This window comes from Coenobita brevimanus, chromosome 33 (genome assembly GCF_032717465.1).
Source record: "Coenobita brevimanus isolate Jiangsu-jjx chromosome 33, ASM3271746v2, whole genome shotgun sequence".
Lineage (NCBI taxonomy): Eukaryota > Metazoa > Arthropoda > Malacostraca > Decapoda > Coenobitidae > Coenobita > Coenobita brevimanus.
The window spans coordinates 39888307-39908721 of record NC_136986.1 but is presented as its reverse complement, the minus strand read 5'-3'; the positions used below and the strand labels follow the sequence as shown (position 1 = coordinate 39908721).

The 20415-nt window shown below is 42.1% G+C and overlaps 2 protein-coding genes across 4 annotated transcripts in view; both read right to left on the bottom strand.

The window, feature by feature from the left end:
- Nucleotides 1-8815, bottom strand: part of LOC145395737 (ATP synthase mitochondrial F1 complex assembly factor 1) — a 47114-nt gene extending 38299 nt beyond the window's left edge. For all 3 annotated transcript variants that reach the window (XR_013896665.1, XM_080269273.1, XM_080269272.1), the window contains exons 1-4: nt 8650-8815; nt 3944-4088; nt 3197-3259; nt 130-228 (exon numbers count right to left, since the gene is read on the bottom strand). Coding sequence is in view for 2 of the 3 variants with exons in the window: in XM_080269273.1 (XP_080125399.1) it covers nt 130-228; nt 3197-3259; nt 3944-4088; nt 8650-8810 (468 nt within the window). In the remaining variant the exon portion in view is untranslated. The remainder of the gene's footprint in view (nt 1-129; nt 229-3196; nt 3260-3943; nt 4089-8649) is intronic.
- Nucleotides 8816-13570: 4755 nt separating this feature from the next.
- Nucleotides 13571-20415, bottom strand: part of LOC145395868 (uncharacterized) — a 30301-nt gene continuing 23456 nt past the window's right edge. The window contains exon 12 of the mRNA XM_080269392.1: nt 13571-13654. Within this exon, the coding sequence (XP_080125518.1) occupies nt 13571-13654 (84 nt within the window). The remainder of the gene's footprint in view (nt 13655-20415) is intronic.

The window sequence follows — 20415 nt, the reverse complement described above, 5'->3', positions numbered from 1 at the left end:
ATGGGACTCTACGATCGTAGCTCATTTCCTGTATATCACAACTAGGTCAAAACAACTACGTAAATACACAAGAAAACAAACAGAAAGAAAAATATTAGCTTTTACCCAGTACTGATACAGAATACTCACAGTTCCATACTTCTGAGAGGTTTCATAGAGTCTGTCATAAGTCTCGGCAGGAATGACCCCACTGACAGCATCCTTGTTCCGGAAGTGCTCCGTCCAGATCTGTGTTGGTAAAGGTGGCTACAGTTAATGTCTTAATTTAAATGTACTTTTTGTTAACTCACTGATTTATCAACACCTTTTCCATCCATCCATCCTCTTCATTAAAATTCATTACAGTGTTTTTTGTCCTTCTAGTTCCTTAGTTGTGAACCAAAATTTTCACTTAACTGCTTCAATATGATTAAGTATTTTCTACCTTATTCTTATGACATCTTGAAAACTTTATTTACACTGAGACAGACTTTTCAAACAGAAGGGGTTAGATACATCCTACATTAACCCTTTAACCGCGGGTATTGTTTTGGTCTGACTGTCCTCTCCCGCGGGGGTTTCAGCCAAATGTAAACAAACCTTTAAACCTTAATAACTCTGCACAGAATAAAGCTAGAAAAAAAAAAATAAGGTACCATTAGAAAGTACTAACCTTCAGCTTTCCATTGATGTAGGTTTCATGACTTTGTTGACTTTCACAGGACGGGCAGTGCCGTTAGAAGTGAGGGGTGTAAAATCACTATTTTACGCCCCACACACCATTACCTTCGCTCATACACCATTACCAAATGCCAACCTCATTCTGATAATAATACTATAAACATATATGAACACTGCACATACGATAAACACCCACTCTGTGTTCACTGAGGCAGGTAAAAGGCACTGTAATTACCCGCACTTCACTGCCACATCAGCGGTGTTGTAATCACTATTTTTCGCTCACACACCATTACCAAATGCCAACCTCATTCTGATAATAATACTATAAACATATATGAACACTGCACATACGATAAACGCCCACTCTGTGTTCACTGAGGCAGGTAAAAGGCACTGTAATTGCCCGCACCTCACTGCCATATCAGTGGTGTTGTAATCACTATTTTTCGCTCACACACCATTACCAAATGCCAACCTCATTCTGATAATAATACTATAAACATATATGAACACTGCACATACGATAAACACCCACTCTGTGTTCACTAAGGCAGGTAAAAGGCACTGTAATTGCCTGCACTTCACTATCACATCAGCAGTGTTGTCACTCACACAGCTGGACAGATACTGATGCGTGTTTGGTCCGGGGTGGGGTGGGGGGCCCAGGGGGTGGGAGTTGGGGCCCCAGGGGGGGGAAGAGGGAGGTGGGGGTCGGCTGGAGTGAAAGAACTTAATAGCTACTCTCCCTTGAAACAATTGGCGCACGGAAAAAACGCGGGGTATTCAAAATATTCACAAACATTCGAGAATGACACCCGCGGTTTGGTCCAGTTTTTGCAACGTCATTCTGGAATGACACCCGCGGTTAAAGGGTTAACCCATCAAGTACTAAATGGCTCTCCAAAGCTAAATAAAGTCAGCTGTGAATAGCAAGAATAAAAAGGAAAGATGTGCCCTTATCATGAGTGAGTTAAAGCTGTGTCAATGAAAGAAACAGCCTCTGAGCACCCTAGACTTGAAGGGAGAAGCAACTGTACAGCAAAAACTATCTTTCCTATTATTTCATCCTTCACTGTTCCATCAATAGTGTAGGGACCCAAGGCTAGGCTATTCAGTTCAAACATTAAGGCAGTTGGACCATTTCCTTGCCCCTGCACAGCATCATGTAAACAATAAACTCCACTCATCCCTAAGACTTGAACCATTATGGGCCACATCATGTTTGGTATACTGTACTTCAACTTACTAGACCATCAGGCATCCACTTACTGGTCATGTGATTACCACCCAGCATAATAAACAGTGTCCAGAATTCATGAAATCATTTGGCTTGTACCTCAGTGTTGTCACTTGAGGGCAGTACCTTTTACAGCACACTGTTATTACAATAACTCCTTGCTATAAGCTGCCTTTTTAGTGTTCTGTTTCTATCAAATACACAGTAAATTATACAAAATCAGAATACACTATTCAATTTCCCTTGGTACCTATAATCTTGTCAGTTCCCCAACTTGCAGTACCATCTGTATGAAAAGTTGTGATATTTTCGAACACCTCCATGATTTATAATGACCACTGCCCGTAGCAGCAGTAGTTATAGCCCCAGATTCATCTGAAATGTGGACTACAAGCTGAAGTTGCCCTCATCCTGCAGTATATATATCCTCCTCCTTTTGGGAGATAAGGAGGAAGCTGGGGGATATTTGTAAAGCTGGGCGGAGGGTCCACTCCATTATATCAGTGCCACCACATCAAGGCATCCCTCTCCAACAAGGAGAAGTGCCTGTACATGTGAGGTACTTCCTCTCCTCTACTTCTCTGAAATTACTGCATATTAACAGTGTCCTAGAAATCCAGTCCATCTCCACAACACCAAAGTACTTTGCTTTGGGTACACCATTCAGGCAGGGCAAGATGAACTGCTAAATAAAGGGAGAAGGGGGAGTGAATCTTGAAAAATTTATGGATTTCAAGCCCCTTCATTATTAATTACTGACTGAATTATAGGATTTATGTAATTAGAATACCCCTGCACTGCACTGTATAAGAACTGTCAAAGCACCGAGGATCAATACATGACAAACAAGATATCTCCATCATCATCATCCACACCTCCTTGACCATACTAAATTCAAGCCTCTATTATCCATGTTATTATCTCTGACTACTTCCATCAACCATCATCAAGAGGGCAGAGGCTCAGGGCAAGGCTACTTAATCCAGACATATAAGGTAAGGAGGATAGGTCTCTTCCCTGGGCTAGGTTATGTGAACAAGTAACATAAACCACCCCTCAGTGGCTGGACTGCCTTAATCAATAAACCACAAGGCATCTTTTTGTTAGTTATACAGTTACCAACCAACACAGTAAATGGGTTCCTGAGTCACAATAAAATATAGCTAAATGGTAATTAGCTTCTCGTTCATTTATATAAACCCTTTTCTGATATCAGCTGCAGAATTTTTACTCAATACTGAATAATGAAAGCAAGATGGTGGAGATTTATAAAAAAAAAACGGTATATGAACTCACATAGGCCACTTCTTCATTGGTTTTGCCTGAGAGAAGGTCAGTCTTCATGATGCTCTCCAGTTTCTGCATAAATAAAGACCAAGGAATAAAGAATGGAATAATAAATACAAATACAATACATACCACTAGTCTTCTTAACAGTGCAAGGTATTATTGTCCTCTAATCAACTATACTCTGTTCACATTAAGTAGGCATTAAACTGAGATATTACCCTCAATGCTAAGGTAGAACAAGAGATGTAACACATGAATATGGTGCAAATCAGAATGAAAAGCTATGGAAGAGATGTGCAACCACAGTACTGTTTTATTCTGTCACTGAGGTATCCGAAATAAGCTGTATGGGTCCATATATCCCAGCCAGGTTGGTGTAAATGAACTGTAGATGACCAAAAAATATTATAACATTGAACATTGCAGTAAGCTGATTATTGTACTGAAATACTGTACAATGTGTGTGTGTGTGTGTGTGTGTGTGTGTGTCACATTCAATATGGAACACATTTATGCATTATCCCAGAACACTGGCAAAGTAATATATTTTATCTGGAAAAGAGTATGTACTGCAGTAAGCTTCATCTCTCTATAAATATCCTACTGCATGTTATATATGGCTTACAAATACATTAGAACCAAAATTTCTTACCATTTAATAACCTACTCCAAATTCTCTATCCATACGTCAATATCAGTATTCTTAACAGCTAGTAACTCACTCCCAATATACCGTAGAATTTTTTGGTGTACCTTCTGTGGAGTGTACCCAAATGCTGGTTTCTGTGCTGAGTCCTTGGGTTTGTCTGCCACCTTTGAGAATCCATGCCCACCAGCCTGACTCTCCTTCAACTCTTTTCCATTCTTAAACCTCTCCAGAAACTCCTCCGGGGATTCCCTGACAGAGAAATAAACCATCTTCATCATTATCATCAATCACCATCATCATCACCATTATCACAATCTCATCATCATCATCAATCACCATCAACACAACCTCATCATCATCATCAATCATTATCATCAATCACCATCATCATCATCAATCATTATCATCACTCACCATCATCATTGCCATCAACACAATCTCATCACCATCATCAATTATCATCATCATCCTGACCTCCTTTTCCCACCTAAGGATGGGGTAAAAAAAAAAAAGATAGGAAGGAGAAAACACTTAGATGGTGAACTGATCAAAAGCATGCCTGGTGAAATGGGCCAACTCTCTTTCACTCGTATTCTAAGTGGCTTTGGAAATTTCCGAGCACACTTTCCTTGGTGATTTATTCTGTACATTACATCTCAATACCCTTTTCTATGCTGAATATGCAAATTATGTTGGTACCAAAATACATATATAACATCAGAGGAAAAATCAAGGAGTAAGAGGCAAAATATCTCACTAAGAAAATCATGCTACAAACCCTACAATGCCACTCACAATACAACCCTAAACTCTCCCAGATCTGAAGTTTACGTGTGTTCCAGGTTGCACTTTCCAATTTTGACCTTGCCATTTTGAGTTTTCAGCATCTAACAATTACTTCACCTTTATCATTCTCACCAGGAAGCCATTTACAATGCTGGGTGGTAACCATATAACCAACACATGGGTGTTCCCTGTGTCAGCAAGTGGGTTGGCAGAGGGTTAGTGCCCCTCCCCATTAAACAACTAACTCAAAGACAAACAGTCACTCCTTACAGAATTATGGTGTCTGGCTATAGATAGATGGTGTCTAGCAAAAAAAAACCTTACACCAAAACTACTGTACAGACTAACACTGTACTGTAATGTGCCATAATGGTATATGCAATAAAATACTATACATCAAGGCTTTACAACACTTCTTCATATACTGAGCAGGTCTAGCTTTTTTTAATGGAAAATTCTTAACAGCCAAATTGCCAAAACTAGTACCACTGCAATACAGCATTCTACAAAGATAGGCTGAGGGATATAATATTATAATTAGCTAACTCAAAGACATGCAGCCACCCCTTATGGGATTATGGTATCTGGCTATAGATAGATAGCTAGAACTTTCAATAACCCTAAGTACAGTCCTTTTTGCAGAAATCAGGTCATGTGCTATTAAACAGATGTTAATCCGTTCAGCCTCCATCAGAACAAAATAATTCAGTATAGCTCTATAACATTTAACACAATTATGCTCAGGGGAGGTTGGCAATATGGCAGGGGACTGAGCAACATGGAGGTGATTTGTTTGTGGCCACCCCTTACAGGATGAAGGTATCTAGCAATAGAGAGGTAGATAGATGCTGCACAAAGCAGTTTATCATGCAGAATTTGGCTTTCAGTAAACCTCCTAGACACACAGGTATATATCAGTTACGTCATGTGCTACAGTGCACTCGCACAGTAAATGAATTCAAAGTAAAGGATTCGCACAGGGGGTAATCAGATCCAAAAAACCATAATGAACGATTTGAACCCCAAGTGAACGAAATTGGGGAAAAAACTAGGCCATAACCACCGTCTTCCATATTGAACAACCCCTCCCTGCTAGTAAACGCTGCACAAGAGGCCATGACTGGGCAACCTGCTGAGCAAATTCCATTGGAGTACAAAGATTTGCCTATGTCAATGACCAGTAAAATTCTAGCGGCAGTGGATGTTCTGAGAATAAGGGTCAAGGCAAATGAAACGAGCTACCTTAGGAAACAGGAAGTGCTCCGTGGGGAAGAAACCACTCTTCATTATTACATCGAAAGGCACAATACGGAAGTCAACGTAAGAAAACAAACACTCATCACATGCTACTACCAAATTCAAGAACAACAGTAGCCAGTTGCCTCTACATCGTCTGCTACACTTCCTGGGGAAGACAATGTTGATGTGATGTCAGCGGTGTCATCTTTGGACTTTGAAGGTTTTATGAGAGAGGTGAATGAGGTAGAGACACGTGGGGAAGTGGTTCAGTCAAGTGATGAGGGCAGGACTGGTGATGGGAACAAGGGAGTGGAAGGTGATGTGGAGGGGTCACCCTAAATGTATCTCCCTTCCTCGGAACCACCTGTATTCAAGCCAATCAGGACTGCCATCTGCTCCACTTCAGGTAAAAAAGCATGTGTTTTCTATTTTATATATCTGTACTGTATGTGTTTGAAATGTGCCCTTTAGTACATCTCTATGGTTCAAAGTGTGGACTTTGAAGAAGCAGTGCCGCCCATATGCTATTTTTCCCTCAAGATATGTTGTTCACAATGAATGAATCCGCAGTGAACGAGCTCGTCTGCTGCCCATAAACTCGTTCACTGTGCGAGGGCACTGTACTGTGCTCTTCAGTGGCTATCGGAAACAACAGCATAACAGTAAACCCTTGCTATACCAAACCTCAACAAAGCAGGTATTGGATTTAAAGCCCACCAAACTTTCAACTATAATGATCAATTTTTTTTTTACAGATGAAGAACAGAGGAAGGAAAAACAAGTGAATAAAAAATAATCCATACACCAGATTACAAGTGTCGTCCATTCAGTGTTCATAAAATGGGGTGCAATGGGTCACAATACATTTGTTTCCTACCCTTTCTACTCTAGCCTGGCCTAAAACTGCCCTCTCCCCATCGTGACTGCTGAACTGTAATAAGAGACTATAGTATTGTAATACTATACTAATCATAAAATGCTATGACATTGATGTGAAATAAGCTGCAAAAGGGTGAAGTTATGGACCAAGTTAGTGTAAAATGGGTATACAATAGTTTACATTTCTAGTAGTAGAATATGCTATAATACTTATTTTCAAGGATGTGGTTAGGATTACAGCTGCTAGAATTTAGTGGCAGTAGTAGTAGTAGTTGTTCCCTAGGCAGTCTGGTCGAACAGCCCCAAGTCCCTTAGGAAGGCCATGGCCGAGACCGGGCTTTCCCACAGAGCTCTCAAAGAGTTTATGTTGTGTTGTTGGCGTAGGTGATTGTGTGCGATGCAGTCTTCCATAATGTGCTTAATTGTATGGGGTGCTGTGTTGCATCCTGGACAGGCATCAGCGACGAAGTCACCTAGCCTCTTCTGGTAGCTTAAGAGGGCTGGATGGTGCCCACATCTCAGTCTGGCCAGGTGGACCCTGTCCTCATGAGGGAGATAGGATTCAGAAGGGTGGATGTCAGGAGGCCGTGCATGCAGCTGTGTGTTGCCTTTAAGTGACTGAATGGAGCGGCGAGTGATCTGAGTGTGGATATACTTCTGGAAGCTGGTCTGAGGTGGGCGAGGGGGAAGAGATAACATTTTTTTGTGTATGATATCGTGTGCTGGGTTTTGTTTTGATGTTCCTTGGTGTGGGTGGATGTGCTGCCATGTAATATAGTGGATGTTGTGGGTTTGTGGAGGCTGCAGCAAGAAACTGGGTGCCTCTCATGTCTAGGTGATCCTTGACTTTGAGGACTTTGGTTTCTTGATGTAGGTGGTCTGTGGGTGTAGTAGCTGTGCAGCCTTGTTCTGTATGGTCTGTAGAGTGTTGTAGTGTGTTTTAGTGAGGTTAGGAGCCCAGGCAGGGCTTGCATAATTCATCACTGAACGTATGTATTGTGTGTATACTGTGTTGGTGGTTTCTTTGTTGTGTCCGAATGTTGTATGGGCAAGTGACCTCAAGGCATAGAGTCTTGGTGTTATTTTATTTTTAATGTTTGTGATGTGTTGCTTAACCTTTTAACTAAGATCAAAGTGTAGAATTTAGTGGTTATGGTTGGTGGTTCAGCTGGGTTAAAAATAGATTAGGTTACCGTAGGTTATATTAGGTTGTTAGGTTAGCTTAATACTGCTACAATTCTGCTTAAAGCACTAGAATTTAGAAGTTATGTTTGGTGGTTCAGTTAGGGTGGATATGGGTTAGGTTAGGTTACGGCTGCCGCAAAAACGAAGTGGTTAGGATTACAGCAGCTAGAATTTAGTGGCAGCTGCAGTACTCCTAACCACGGCCTATTTTCACACATGCCCTTGAAATCCAGGTTCTATTATCGTTTCAACCCCTAACGGAATTACGAGTTTTTGATCCATTTTTTTGGTATGTTAGAAAATTCTACGACACTTTTCTTCTATGACATGTTCGTTGCAAACAATTTTTATTTTCCTCCTGAAGATTAGGTTAGGTTAGGTTATCTTCAAGAGTACAATAAAAATAATCTGCAACAAAAATATCACAAAAAAAGTGTCTTAGAACTGTCTAAAATACCGACAAAATGGATGAAAAACTCGTAATTCTGTTAGGGGTTGAAACGATAATTTTACCAAAATCCATTCTCAGGGGGGAGGGGGAGCCTCAGATATAACAAGGTATCGGCTTTAACGAACAGTAGTCAATCAGAGCATGCGTCTCCTGTATTTTAATCAACATAGGAGAGAGCCGTGGCAGAGAAAAAATTAGGAACCATTAACACAAAATCCATCAATTTTAAATCTATATCTAGTCCACAAAACAAATTGCTCTCTCTCTCACTTTTGAAACTTTGCAATTTTTGCCGCATATTTTTCAAAGTAAGGGTTCTTCTCAAGGTCTTCTATAGCCTTAACCATGCCATAGCTGGACGTGGAGATGTTTCGCTCACTCATCCTTGCCACTCTCGCTGCCACATTCGCCACACGCACCGCAGCCCTCATCACCACACCCTGGGAATAAAAATCAGTGTGAAATTGTTGTTCTTGTGGTCTCAGTTTCATATGAATGCAACCCCAGTGGACTGCAGTCTGATGCTGCCCCTTTCCAGCAGGTCCACCATCCTCCTCTCAGGGAATAGGTAAAGATATGGGGGACGTTTGCAGTGGGTTGGTCACGTTTAATAATCAAATGGGTCGTATTTTCTCCCCTAATATCAAGGAAAGGGTTAGGTAATTAAATTTTGGCATTGTTTTTCACATGCTTGTCTCCAAATAAACCAGACTCTCATCAGTGTATTGATTCAAGTTCTTTCTGTCCCGTGTGAACATTATTATAAAACTGGATGATGATAAAGATGTTATTTTCTTGCCCCTGGAGTATACGAAAACAGTCAAGCGGCTACTTATTCAACCAGTTTCACCTGTCTGCCAATCATAACAAGTAAAAATAATAAAACACCACCACAATATCAATTACACATCAAAACTGGAAAGTGTCAACAGCCTGAAGCCTATAAAACACAATAAATATCTGAGGCACACTTCCTAACTTGGCGGTGTCCTGTCTTCTGATCGGTGGTGCAGTGTTGCCAGGTCGGTGGGTGCTGTTGGCGCCCAATCCATCCCGAAAACGCGCCCAAAAAGCGCAGACAGCAAATGACACACACACACACACACACACACACACTTTCATCAGTCTTGGGAGTGGTGAGAGCCAGTTATTGTCATTCTTCTCTATTATTAACCCGTAGTGTGTGTGTGTGTGTGTGTGTGTGTGTGTGTGTGTTGGTAGTTGTAGTAGTAGTTGTAGTAGGTGGCGGTCGAAAAGTCAGACCAGAGGAGTGGGATCAGGTGAGAGAGGGTCAGACGGCTGCGCCTGTGAAACATTTACAAGGAGGTGGTAATTGCTCTCCGGGGAGGGGTAGGGGGATAACAGGATGAGTGGAGACAGTAATCTGGATGAGAGAGAGAGAGAGAAGGATAATACAGAAGGCATGGAGGGGCAGAGGGAGAGCTTTGCGTCGTCAGTAATTATGGGATCAGGGTTGGATGGGCAGGCTTGGTAAAGGGTGTGAGGCGTTCAGACAAAGAGGTAGATGTAGGGGAAGAACAGGGTGGTCATTATGACTCGTGCTAATTGTACAACACATAAGTGATGGACATTAGCGCTGTAGTAGCAACGTATAGGGATGGACTTATATTCGTTCGAAAATACACAGTGAAGAATGACAAAAATTATACATTGATATTCAGAAATTTTCATATGAAGAGAGACTAAGAAGACTAAATTTACACTCACTAGAAAGACGTAGCCTTGAGTCTTGAGGATTCAGGATTAAAACAAAAGGCTAACACACTAACACACACACACACACACACACACACACACACACTTGGGGTCATGGAAAGGCAGGTCAGGTAGAGATGCTAATTGGCTGGGGCTTCACAATGCGTTTGGGGAGTGGCAGGGCAAGGAGTACTGAGTCATACAAGTATTAGTACATCAGGCATACGTTGTGTCTTCTTACTTTTTTTCTTATTTTGATGAACATCGTATCCATAACACAAAATCGCCCAATACTCTCTCAGTCATTTCAAAAAGCGCCCAAAAAAGCGCAACGCGCAGCCGTTCAAATTTAAGCGCAAATCATCTTCCAAAGTCGCCCAATCTGGCGCGAAACGCGCGCACCTGGCAACCCTGCGGTGGTGCGACGAGCCGACAAAGTTACCGAACCGGCAGTCATTTACCAAATCGGCACTTTTAATTAGAAAATATGATAATTTTTTTCATCATATAGGTTCGTACACATCTAATTAGCTGAAATTTGGTCAAAAAATAATTTTATTAATAAGATAAAACCAGGATTCACAGCGAAAACATGTTAAAGTTTCCTTTCGATCGCCAACTCGTCTCGACACACTTCTATTTTGCATAAATATGTATTTAAAATGCAAATAAATCAATTGACAAGCATTCTTTAACCTATTTACCAATATCTTGGTAATTAGCCGAATTAATTTTCCAATATAAAATTATCAGGATTTGCGCGGTGTTTTTGAAGCTCCATGGAACCAAGGTGTGTAAATACTAATTATGGAACCATAGGCTAAGAGCCCGCAAGTTGTTCCCTCCAAGAAGAGATGAAAACAAGATAATATAGGGCCAGATTCAAGATCCGTTCATTTCGAGATGCCTGGACACATTGCGTTTAAAAAACTGGGGGTCACAGAAGACTGTTCCAGAGTTGACTTGCTGCATACATGAAGGTTAACTCTTGCATTGGAGAGTTGGACAGAAAAGAGATGAGTTTGAGGCTAGGCGGGTGCTGCGCGCCTGCCGTAATGATGGAGGGATGCAAGTAGTTATCAGTGACCACTGAAGTAGCGATAGAAGACACCACAGAGCGGCGAAGAGATGCTGTAGAAGGGTGCCAGTAAGAGAAGAGTTAACTGGACTCCACCTTGTTGAGAAGAGCTGTATGTGGGGAGCCTCCCCACACATGAGAGTTGTATGCACGGGGGCGAATAAAACCTGTGTATAATGTCAACAACTGTGGGTAATGAAAGCACGGAGTCGGTTAGCACATCCAATGTCTTGGAAGCAGATTTTACAAGAGAAATATGTTCTTTTCAAGATAATCCCGAGAGAATGAAACCCTAGAAATGTTTAAGGATGATGCAGGGTTGAGCTGGATATTGCTATAAGTTAGAGGGGGCTGCTGAGAAAGATTTTGCCGGGTTTATAAATGTAAGAAATGAGTTTATAATGCATTAAAACCAAAAAGATTATTCTTACCCTAATATGAGATATGAGCAAGTCAAACGTTAGGTGCCAGCCTCGTCCCTGCTAAGATGGACGTTGCGTGAAGCGAATGGAAAGGTGAAGGGTGCATCAGCGTGCGAGTGAATAGGGTTAGATGTACAGCTTAGAAGGTCATTGAGGAATAAAAGGAAGATTTGGTGATAGGACAGAGCCCTGAGGAACACCACTAGGAGAAAAACGGTGGCTGTCTACAACAGCAATATTAGAACGACCAGAAAGGACGCTATAGATGAGGGCACAGATAGAAGGATAGAAACCGTAAGAGGGCAGTTTGGAAATTAAAGATTTATGCCAGACTCGATCGAAAGCCTTTGCAATATCAAGTGCAATGGCAAAGCTTTCGCCAAAGATCCGAAAGGAGGATGGCCAGGAGTCTGAAGACAGAGAAGATCGCCAGTGGAGCTTTCCTGACGGAGCCCATACTGACGATCAGAAAGAAGGTTGTGATTGGAAAGATGCTTTATTTATTTAATTATTTTTTGTTAAGAATAGACTCGAAAACGAAACACAGGATGTTAAAGCGATGGTTAGAGGGATGGGAATGGTCACCCTTCTTTGGGGCATGCTGAATGAGAGCAAAATGTAAGTTGACAAAGGCGAGAGAGCCTACCTAGGCAGGGTGTAAGCACGGAAGCACAATTCTTGAGATTATTTAATTGCGTACATTTGTAATCTTGTAAGGTCAAACTTTGAACTACCCTTGTAACTATGACCTTTGGCCTGTTATTCTCATTAGCAGTAGGTCAGCCCTTTGGGTATCCTTCTACCCATTCACCCTATATATATATATATATATATATATATATATATATATATATATATATATATATGACAAAGTGCGTTTGCTCTTTGGTTCCTGGTCCCCTTCATCCCTGTGGTGAGTTCAGAATATTACTTCCTTACAAATATATGAACATATAAGGTATATCCTCATCTAAATATAAGGAGAGGGTGTCATCTGGTGCCAGCAGACTCATTGTTGCCAGGGCTGAGCTAAAACGCACTATTTTTTTTTTAAACGGGTGCTCTTACTTCTATGGTGTTCCCCCCACCCCACTGTCCAACGTTTTATTACGGAGCAGTCGTTATAACAGGTGCTGCGGGTAATGGCGGCTTCCCAGGCCAGCAGTCAACGTCTTGGGAAGGGAAATGTTCCCCCGAGCTAGACCATACTAGATCATATACCCCTGCTAGGTGACAGGAGGGCGCTACCCCTCCCGGCACGGCAGATACCGGGCGTGGCTCGAACTCAAGACCCCACTAGTCCGACTCTTTACCATTGAGTCACCCTGCCCCTGTCAACGCCCTAGCTGTGCTTTACCAGGTAAGGCTGTGTTTGCTCAGGATGTCATTGAAGGATATTGAGGCCGATGTCTGCGTACTTTCCGAGTCCTTTTTGTTATGCTGAGTGTTTTTAGGTCGACTTCTCGTCCTAAAAGCACTAGCGACTGAGCGGGGTCCTCTTTCCGGACCGGAAGTAAAGCACCCACAAAGGAACAGGACATAAAAACCAGGCAGTATACCTTAACACATCTATTGCCTTAATTCTACACCGTTACAATACAACACAGAGTGATATTTGATATACAGGAGACAGGGACACAGAGTTAGCCTTTGACACCACAATGCACAGTTACACTTAACACACGGTATAATGCATGTACACTAATGTCATGAACTTAATGTATTGATACCCGTATTTCATCTTTAGGCAGAATATATATTTAGTTGGAAGCAAGGGGAATAAACAAGATTAAGAGTCCTTGGGGGAATTGCTACTATAAATAAGACAGGGTGCGGATTCACATTTTCACACAACAGTATAGATATTTAACAAAGAAAAATATGCTTTTTAAATAGCGCGGGGAATGTGTTTACTGCAACAGTAGAGCCATCTAGCGGAATACTAGCTTTGAAAGCACCCCATTGATGTAGTTACTTAGTCGCGGCGGCACTTAGACACAGACTTTTGACTCGCCCGCGCACCCCAGTCTGCGTTCACAGTTACTGAAAGTTCTGTTACCTGGGGACTTACACAATTACTATAAGTTCTCTTGCTGAGGGTTTAAACTATTTTCTGTTCTGCCGGGTATCAAGTTCTTATAGACTAATAGTAACTGTCACTGGCTTTACAGTGGTCTTCACTCGGTCACTGTTCACTGTTACTTTCCCCTGGTTTGTTCTCGGTACAAGGGGCGTCACTATGTTACCCGTGTTTCCTGGGTGGAGTTCACTCTGTCGTATGGGCGTGAGGAGAGGGCCCTAGGGGCACCCTGCCTGCAAGGGGCAATACACTACCCGCAGGGGAGTCACTGCCCGGGTCCTGGTCGTCGTCGGTGAGGTGCAGGGAGGCCCTCCTGTTTGGGGGCTTGGTGTGGGATATGGGTATGTTGATGGAGATTATTCAGTATGAAAAGATTATCTGTCTGGGATTGAAGTACAGTACCAGCCCACTGTCTGTGTCAGGGTTGTTGACATGTATTTCCCCCCCATAAGCAACGTTGGGTCTGGTTAGTACTTGGATGGGTGACCGCCTGGGAACACCACGTGTCAAGTGGGGTTGGTGGAGGATTAGTGCCCCTCCCTGTAAAACAACTCTAAGCCCTTGACCACCCCGTTTGGGATACATGGCGTCTGGCAATGAATGAATGAAAATGAAAACTTTGCATTCTTATTTAACTCCTGTAATGTCATAGATCCACTAACACCCGGCAGCAGTTTTAAATAAAAGATGAATATCTATCTATCTATTGCCAGACGCCTCAATCCCGTTCGGGGCGGCCACAAACAAATCGCCTCCACGTTGCCCTGTCCCCCGCCATTTCATTGCCCCACTCCCAGCTCACACCCCCCTCTCTCATATAACTCACCACCCCATCCCTCCATCTCATCCTCGGCCTCCCCCTCCCTCTTCCCCCCACCACCTCACTCACATACACTCTCTTCGTCAGTCTTTCACCCTCCATCCTCTCCACATGGCCAAACCACCTCAGTGTATTCCTCCTAACGCTTCCTATCACATCCACATCCACACCACAATGCTCCTTTATATCCTCATTTGTCAGCCTGTCTATCCATGACTCCACAGGCTCCTCTTAAGTAACTCATTTCCACTGCTCTCACTCTTGACTTGTGTCCTTCCAGCAACGTTCAAGCTTCCCTTCCATACGTTAGAGTTGGTATCACAATACTGTCATGAAGTAACTTTTTCACTTCCATGCTCACTTCCCTACTTCTTATCACTGCTTTCAAAGATCCAGCAACCTTTCTTCCCTGCTGTACCCTTTCAAGCACTTCACTCTCCAAACCTCCATCCTTACTCATCGCACTACCCAAGTACTTAAGTGTACTCACATTTTCCAATTCCTCACCATCCCGCCTCGCTGTACATTCACTGACTTCACTTCTCTCAAAGACCATCACTTTACTCTTCCCTACATTCATCTTTAGATTCCGTTTCTTACACACTCTTCCAAACTCATCCACCAAGCCTTGCAGCTCTCCTTCGTCTTCACTCAACAACACAGTATCATCTGCAAACAACAATACAGGGAGTTTCCAAACACTACCCTCTCTCACCAGGGCCACTTCAACATTCACTACCCTACCTTGTGCCTCTTATATTACCCCATCCATGTACAGATTGAACAACCATGGAGACATGACACATCCCTGTTTCAACCCAACCTTCAAAGAGAAAAATTCACTCAGTTCACCATCCACACGCACTGCAGCCTTAGCACCATCATACATACTCTTCACAGCATTCAACAACTTCCCATCTACTCCATGTATTCTTAATATTTTCCACAATCCTTGTCTATCCATCCTGTCATATGTTTTCTCCAAATCCATGAAAGCTGCATACAACTTCTTTCCCTTCTCTAGAAACTTTTCCACCAAGATCTAAGAATGAATATCTGATCTACACAACCTTTTCCCTTCCTAAAGCCTCCCTGTTCTTCTCCAACTAATTCCTCTGTTCTTTCTCTAACTCTGTCAATAAGTATCCTACCATGCACTTTCCTATTATACTAAGAAGACAGATGCCCCAATGATTACCACACACTTCTTTTTTCCCCTTTTCCTTTGTACAAGGGAATAATTATACCTGACTTCCAATCCTCCAGAACTCTACCTTCCTCCCAGGCCAATCTGCACATCTTCTATATCCATTCTACTACTATCTCTCCCCCATGCTTCAGCATTTCACCACACACTCCATCAATTCCTGGGGCTTTCCCCGATTTAACTTTCTTCATTGCTTCCACAACTTCTATCCCACTGATTTCTTCCTGTCTTCTCACCTCCCTCTTTCTCCCACCCATTCCCCAGCCACTTATACTCGCATTACTTCCATCCTCTATGTTCAACAATTCCTTAAAGTGTTCTCTCCATCTGCTCACTTTTTCTCCCTTCTCCACTAATAATCTACCATCTGATAAATTACCAATATGCTGGGAATCGAACCAGGGACTCTCAGGTGAGAGCCAGGCAGCATACCACTACACCACGACCAGGTAAAAGTTAACTCACATTGTCACAATCATGTAACCAACGTCCCTCCGCCCCCACTGTGGGCATCAGGAAGATGAGTTAACCCCCTGGCACTCGGGCAAGTAGATGCTTTTAATCTATCCCAATAATCTACCATTTTTATCTTTCACTCCCCTGCTAACTTCACTTCCACCCTGTCTTACTCTTTTCACCTCTTTCCAGAACATTTTCTTACAGTCCCTCCACTTTACACTCAAGTTCCTTCCAAATTCCTCATCCGCTCTCTTCTTACTCTCTCTTACTAATCTTTTCACCTCTCTCTTTCTTTCTACATATAACTCTCTCTTCCCCCTCTCAACTTCTTCCACGCACCTATTTCTCATCCATTCATTGTATGCTTTCTTCTTTTGTGCCACAGCCTGTCTCACCTCTTCATTCCACCACGCTGTTCCTTGCACACCCCTTCGTCTTCTCTTCATCCCACACACCACATCACATGCTGCACATATTTCTTCTGTAAATATCCTGCACACACCTTCCACGTCCCCCATCTGCTCCAATTCATATTTGCCCAATCGTTCCTCCACTTCTCTCTTATACGCTGCCTTTTTCTCATCCTCTTGTAACCTTTCCACTCTCCTTACAAATTCTCCTTCTTCCTGTCCTTCCCTGCTTCTATTTCTCCATCCTAATTGGACCTTGATTCTGGCCACCACCAAGTAGTGGTCAGAAAGTCCACTCCCCCAACCTCTATAAGCTCTTGCATCCATTACACATTTTCACATCCTTTCATCCAAACACACACATAATCAATCATTGCCTTCCTTTCATTCAGTTCACCACCCACCCTTCTCATCACTCGCCATGTATACCTGTGGATCATTTTGTGCCTGAAGATGGTATTGGCTATCACCAACCCCCTCCCAGCACAATTGTCCACTGACGCACTGCCATTCTCATCTATCTCAGCAGGCACACCCCACTCACCAACTATTCCATCCACCTTCACATTCCCTACTTTACCATTCATATCACCGATCAAAAACACTCTCTCATTCCTTCCAAACTTTTCCATGCACACTTCCACATTTGTCCAGAACTCTTCTCTCACTCTGATTGCACGATCTTGCATTGGCACATACACACACACAATCGCCCACATTTGTATTCCAACTTACAATCTTACCCACACAATCCTTGACCCAACTGATCCATACTCTCTTATGTTCTTCTTCCATCTTTTACTCACAACTATACATACTCCCTCATTTGCCCTCTCATTCTCACCTACTCCTGCACATATACCCCATCCATACTCCCATTCTCTCACACTCTCACCTCTCCATTTCATTTCAGTTATTCCGCATACATCAACTGTCACACTCTCAAGCACCTGGACAATCTCTCTCTTTCACCTCATCATTTGCATGGAGATCTCTTTTTTCATTTTCCATCTTATGATATTATTCACCTTAAGATAGATTTTTTTTAAATTAAAGGGGTTGGAGACAGCTTAATACACTCCTTCAGTAGGAGAGGTTTTTTGTAAAGTTGAATAAAACTCTCTGGTAGAAGGAAAAGTAAACAAAAAAGGACATCAGCTGGATTCCAGGTTAAAATCTCTTACAATACAATGAGTAGCCTGGTGGTGGGACTTTCATTTCCTTTACATCCACAGGTAAAAGATCAATATTTTAAATTGTTTTCCCTCATGTCAACACAGGAAATCAAGGTTAGGTGAATAACAGTGTCACTGCTTTATATCACATAGTTTTGAACCCCAAACACAGTCACTTTTTTTTTTTTTTTTTCACATTGCTATAAGGTAATTCTGTTCAGCTTAAGAGAATCCCAGGGAGTGAATAATCTAATTAATCTATATGCAGCCTTTCCAGTTCAAAAAATCTCTCCCTGGTTGAATAAAATCATCTGGAGGTTGAAAGACTACTAAGAAGGACATATTCAGACAATCCTTATGAGTTTATTTGGAAAAAAAAAAAAAAAAAAAAAAAAAAAAACTACTGAACTGAAGGTCACTCATGGGTTGAAAATTATTGTCCTTAGATATGATGCAATAAACTCAACAATAATTTACATTTGTCATGGATCTAAGTATTTAAGGCAATGCAAAATTCAAAGTACTAAAACTGATAATCAAACTTACAATCAACTACATCAAAACAAAAAGAATAAAAAAATTAATATGTAAACAACTGTATCTTGAACAGCTTGTCTAATGAAAGTTCTATTTGTATTTCAGAAGCTCCCTATTGAATTCAGAAGTTTCTAGTCTACGTGAAACTCTACAATCTGTTAGGTGGCTTTTGGTTCATTAAAAAGTTCCCATCCATTCATCATGTCGACTCTCAGCATCTGTCTACCCTAGTCCTTCTCCCTCTCAGTTTCAATGGCATTTTGCTGCCTAGTTCAGGGAAAAATCTCCCTCTTAGACATTTTCTTAGTTCATCAAAAAGATCCTTGTCTGTTCATCATGTGAGCCCGTAACACCCTTCTACCCTGACCCCCTCTCCCCCTTGCACTTCCCCTCTGCACTTGTGATGGTGTGGAGAAGGCAGGGTGTCTGGGCAAGGGGCGGTTTGGTGGCACCTGACGAGATGGTGGCGGGTGGAAGCGTTGTGGTGTTATGTGCGGTAGTGATGGAGGGGGATTATGCACTATGGTGGTTCCCTGGGTCACTCGACTGCCACTAGCACCACCACCCTGGGAAATGAAGTCTGATTTACAAATGATGCATCTTCTCCTGATAGGAAAGCCATGATGACACCTAAAATGGACTTACACATTATAACATTAGTACAGGTATTTCATAATCAATATCTTTGTAAAGTCTTTTAGTGTATTTTCAGCATAAGTGAGACAGCTCCAAAGTGTAGGAGTTAGAAACATAACTCTTCAACTTCAGTGCATCATTCTGATTATTCTGGTTACTGCCACAAGATTATACAGCATTCAGTTTAGGTGAGAAGCCTCAACGCTGTTGGGGCTAAAAGAACCTCAGTGGGTGTACTGTACTGTATATTATTACCAATGCTGTGATTATGGTGGAGTGTGTTAAGAGTGAATGACACAGACATCTGTGTCTTCCTACCACACAATCATAAAAAGTTTAAGAATAGTCTTAGTTGTGTGGCACACATTAAGAGATTTCTGAACATCCTAAAAATATAGAAACCTGAGACACAAGTTCCAATACAATAAATACAATAAAGAACACAATTAAAAAATAAAAACTAATCCCTCCCTAAGAGATGGACTCACGTAGGATCTAGAAACAAAGAAATACAAAAGCACAAAGGAGACCTGTCAACAGAAAACCCAGTGAAATAGGCCACACTGTCATCCAAACATCATTCAAGCCTTTGACATCCTGGCTCCACCTCACAGGCAAAACCAGCAGCTCATATGACTACACTTTTTCTCTGTAAATGTGCTTCATATACACCTGTGCGATGGTCAATTTGTCAATTTGCAAGTTTTAAAAAGGGATGTCAACCATTATCATGTGCAACACCCTACAAACTTTATCCGTCCACTGTAAATTCCTTGGTTTTGTCAACTTCCATATTTTCTTTTCTCTGAGGTTTTCTGCCTGCACTGTATATACAGTTCACTTATTCTCTCAACACATCTAGATAACTATGATGTTACAATAGTAACAGAAACAACTCACTCATCAATATATATATATATATATATATATATATATATATATATATATATATATATATCTCGTTTCATTTTTAAAGGCTCCAACATGCTTGCATGTGTCGGCCTTGGTCACCTAATGGTGGCTCTCCACGCTGCACGATCCATTGCAGCCTCCCTGTTCAGTCCCTTAACCCTAAGGTCACACTTAATGACCTCGTCCCATGTCTTTCTCGGTCTACCCCTCATAACCCCACCCCCAATATTAACACTTCTCACCTTCCTCACCCAATTATGATCCCCCATCCTCTCCACATGTCCAAACCACCTCAATCTACCTCTCCTCATCACAACACCAATACACTCCAGTCCCATCCTACCTCTCAACTCTTCCATTGTAAACCCAGCCCCTCCAGGCCTAGGACGCAGGGACGCACTGCACATCCACCTAATCATTGTCATTTCTGTACGTCTGAGCCGGCGAATGTCTTCCTCCTTCACTGCCCAGGTCTCACTGCCATACAGCATTACACTCCTAACACATGCTGCATACAAAGACCTCTTAGCACGTAGAGAGAGCCCTCTCAATGTCAGGAGAGGCAAGAGCTCCCTGAACTTCTT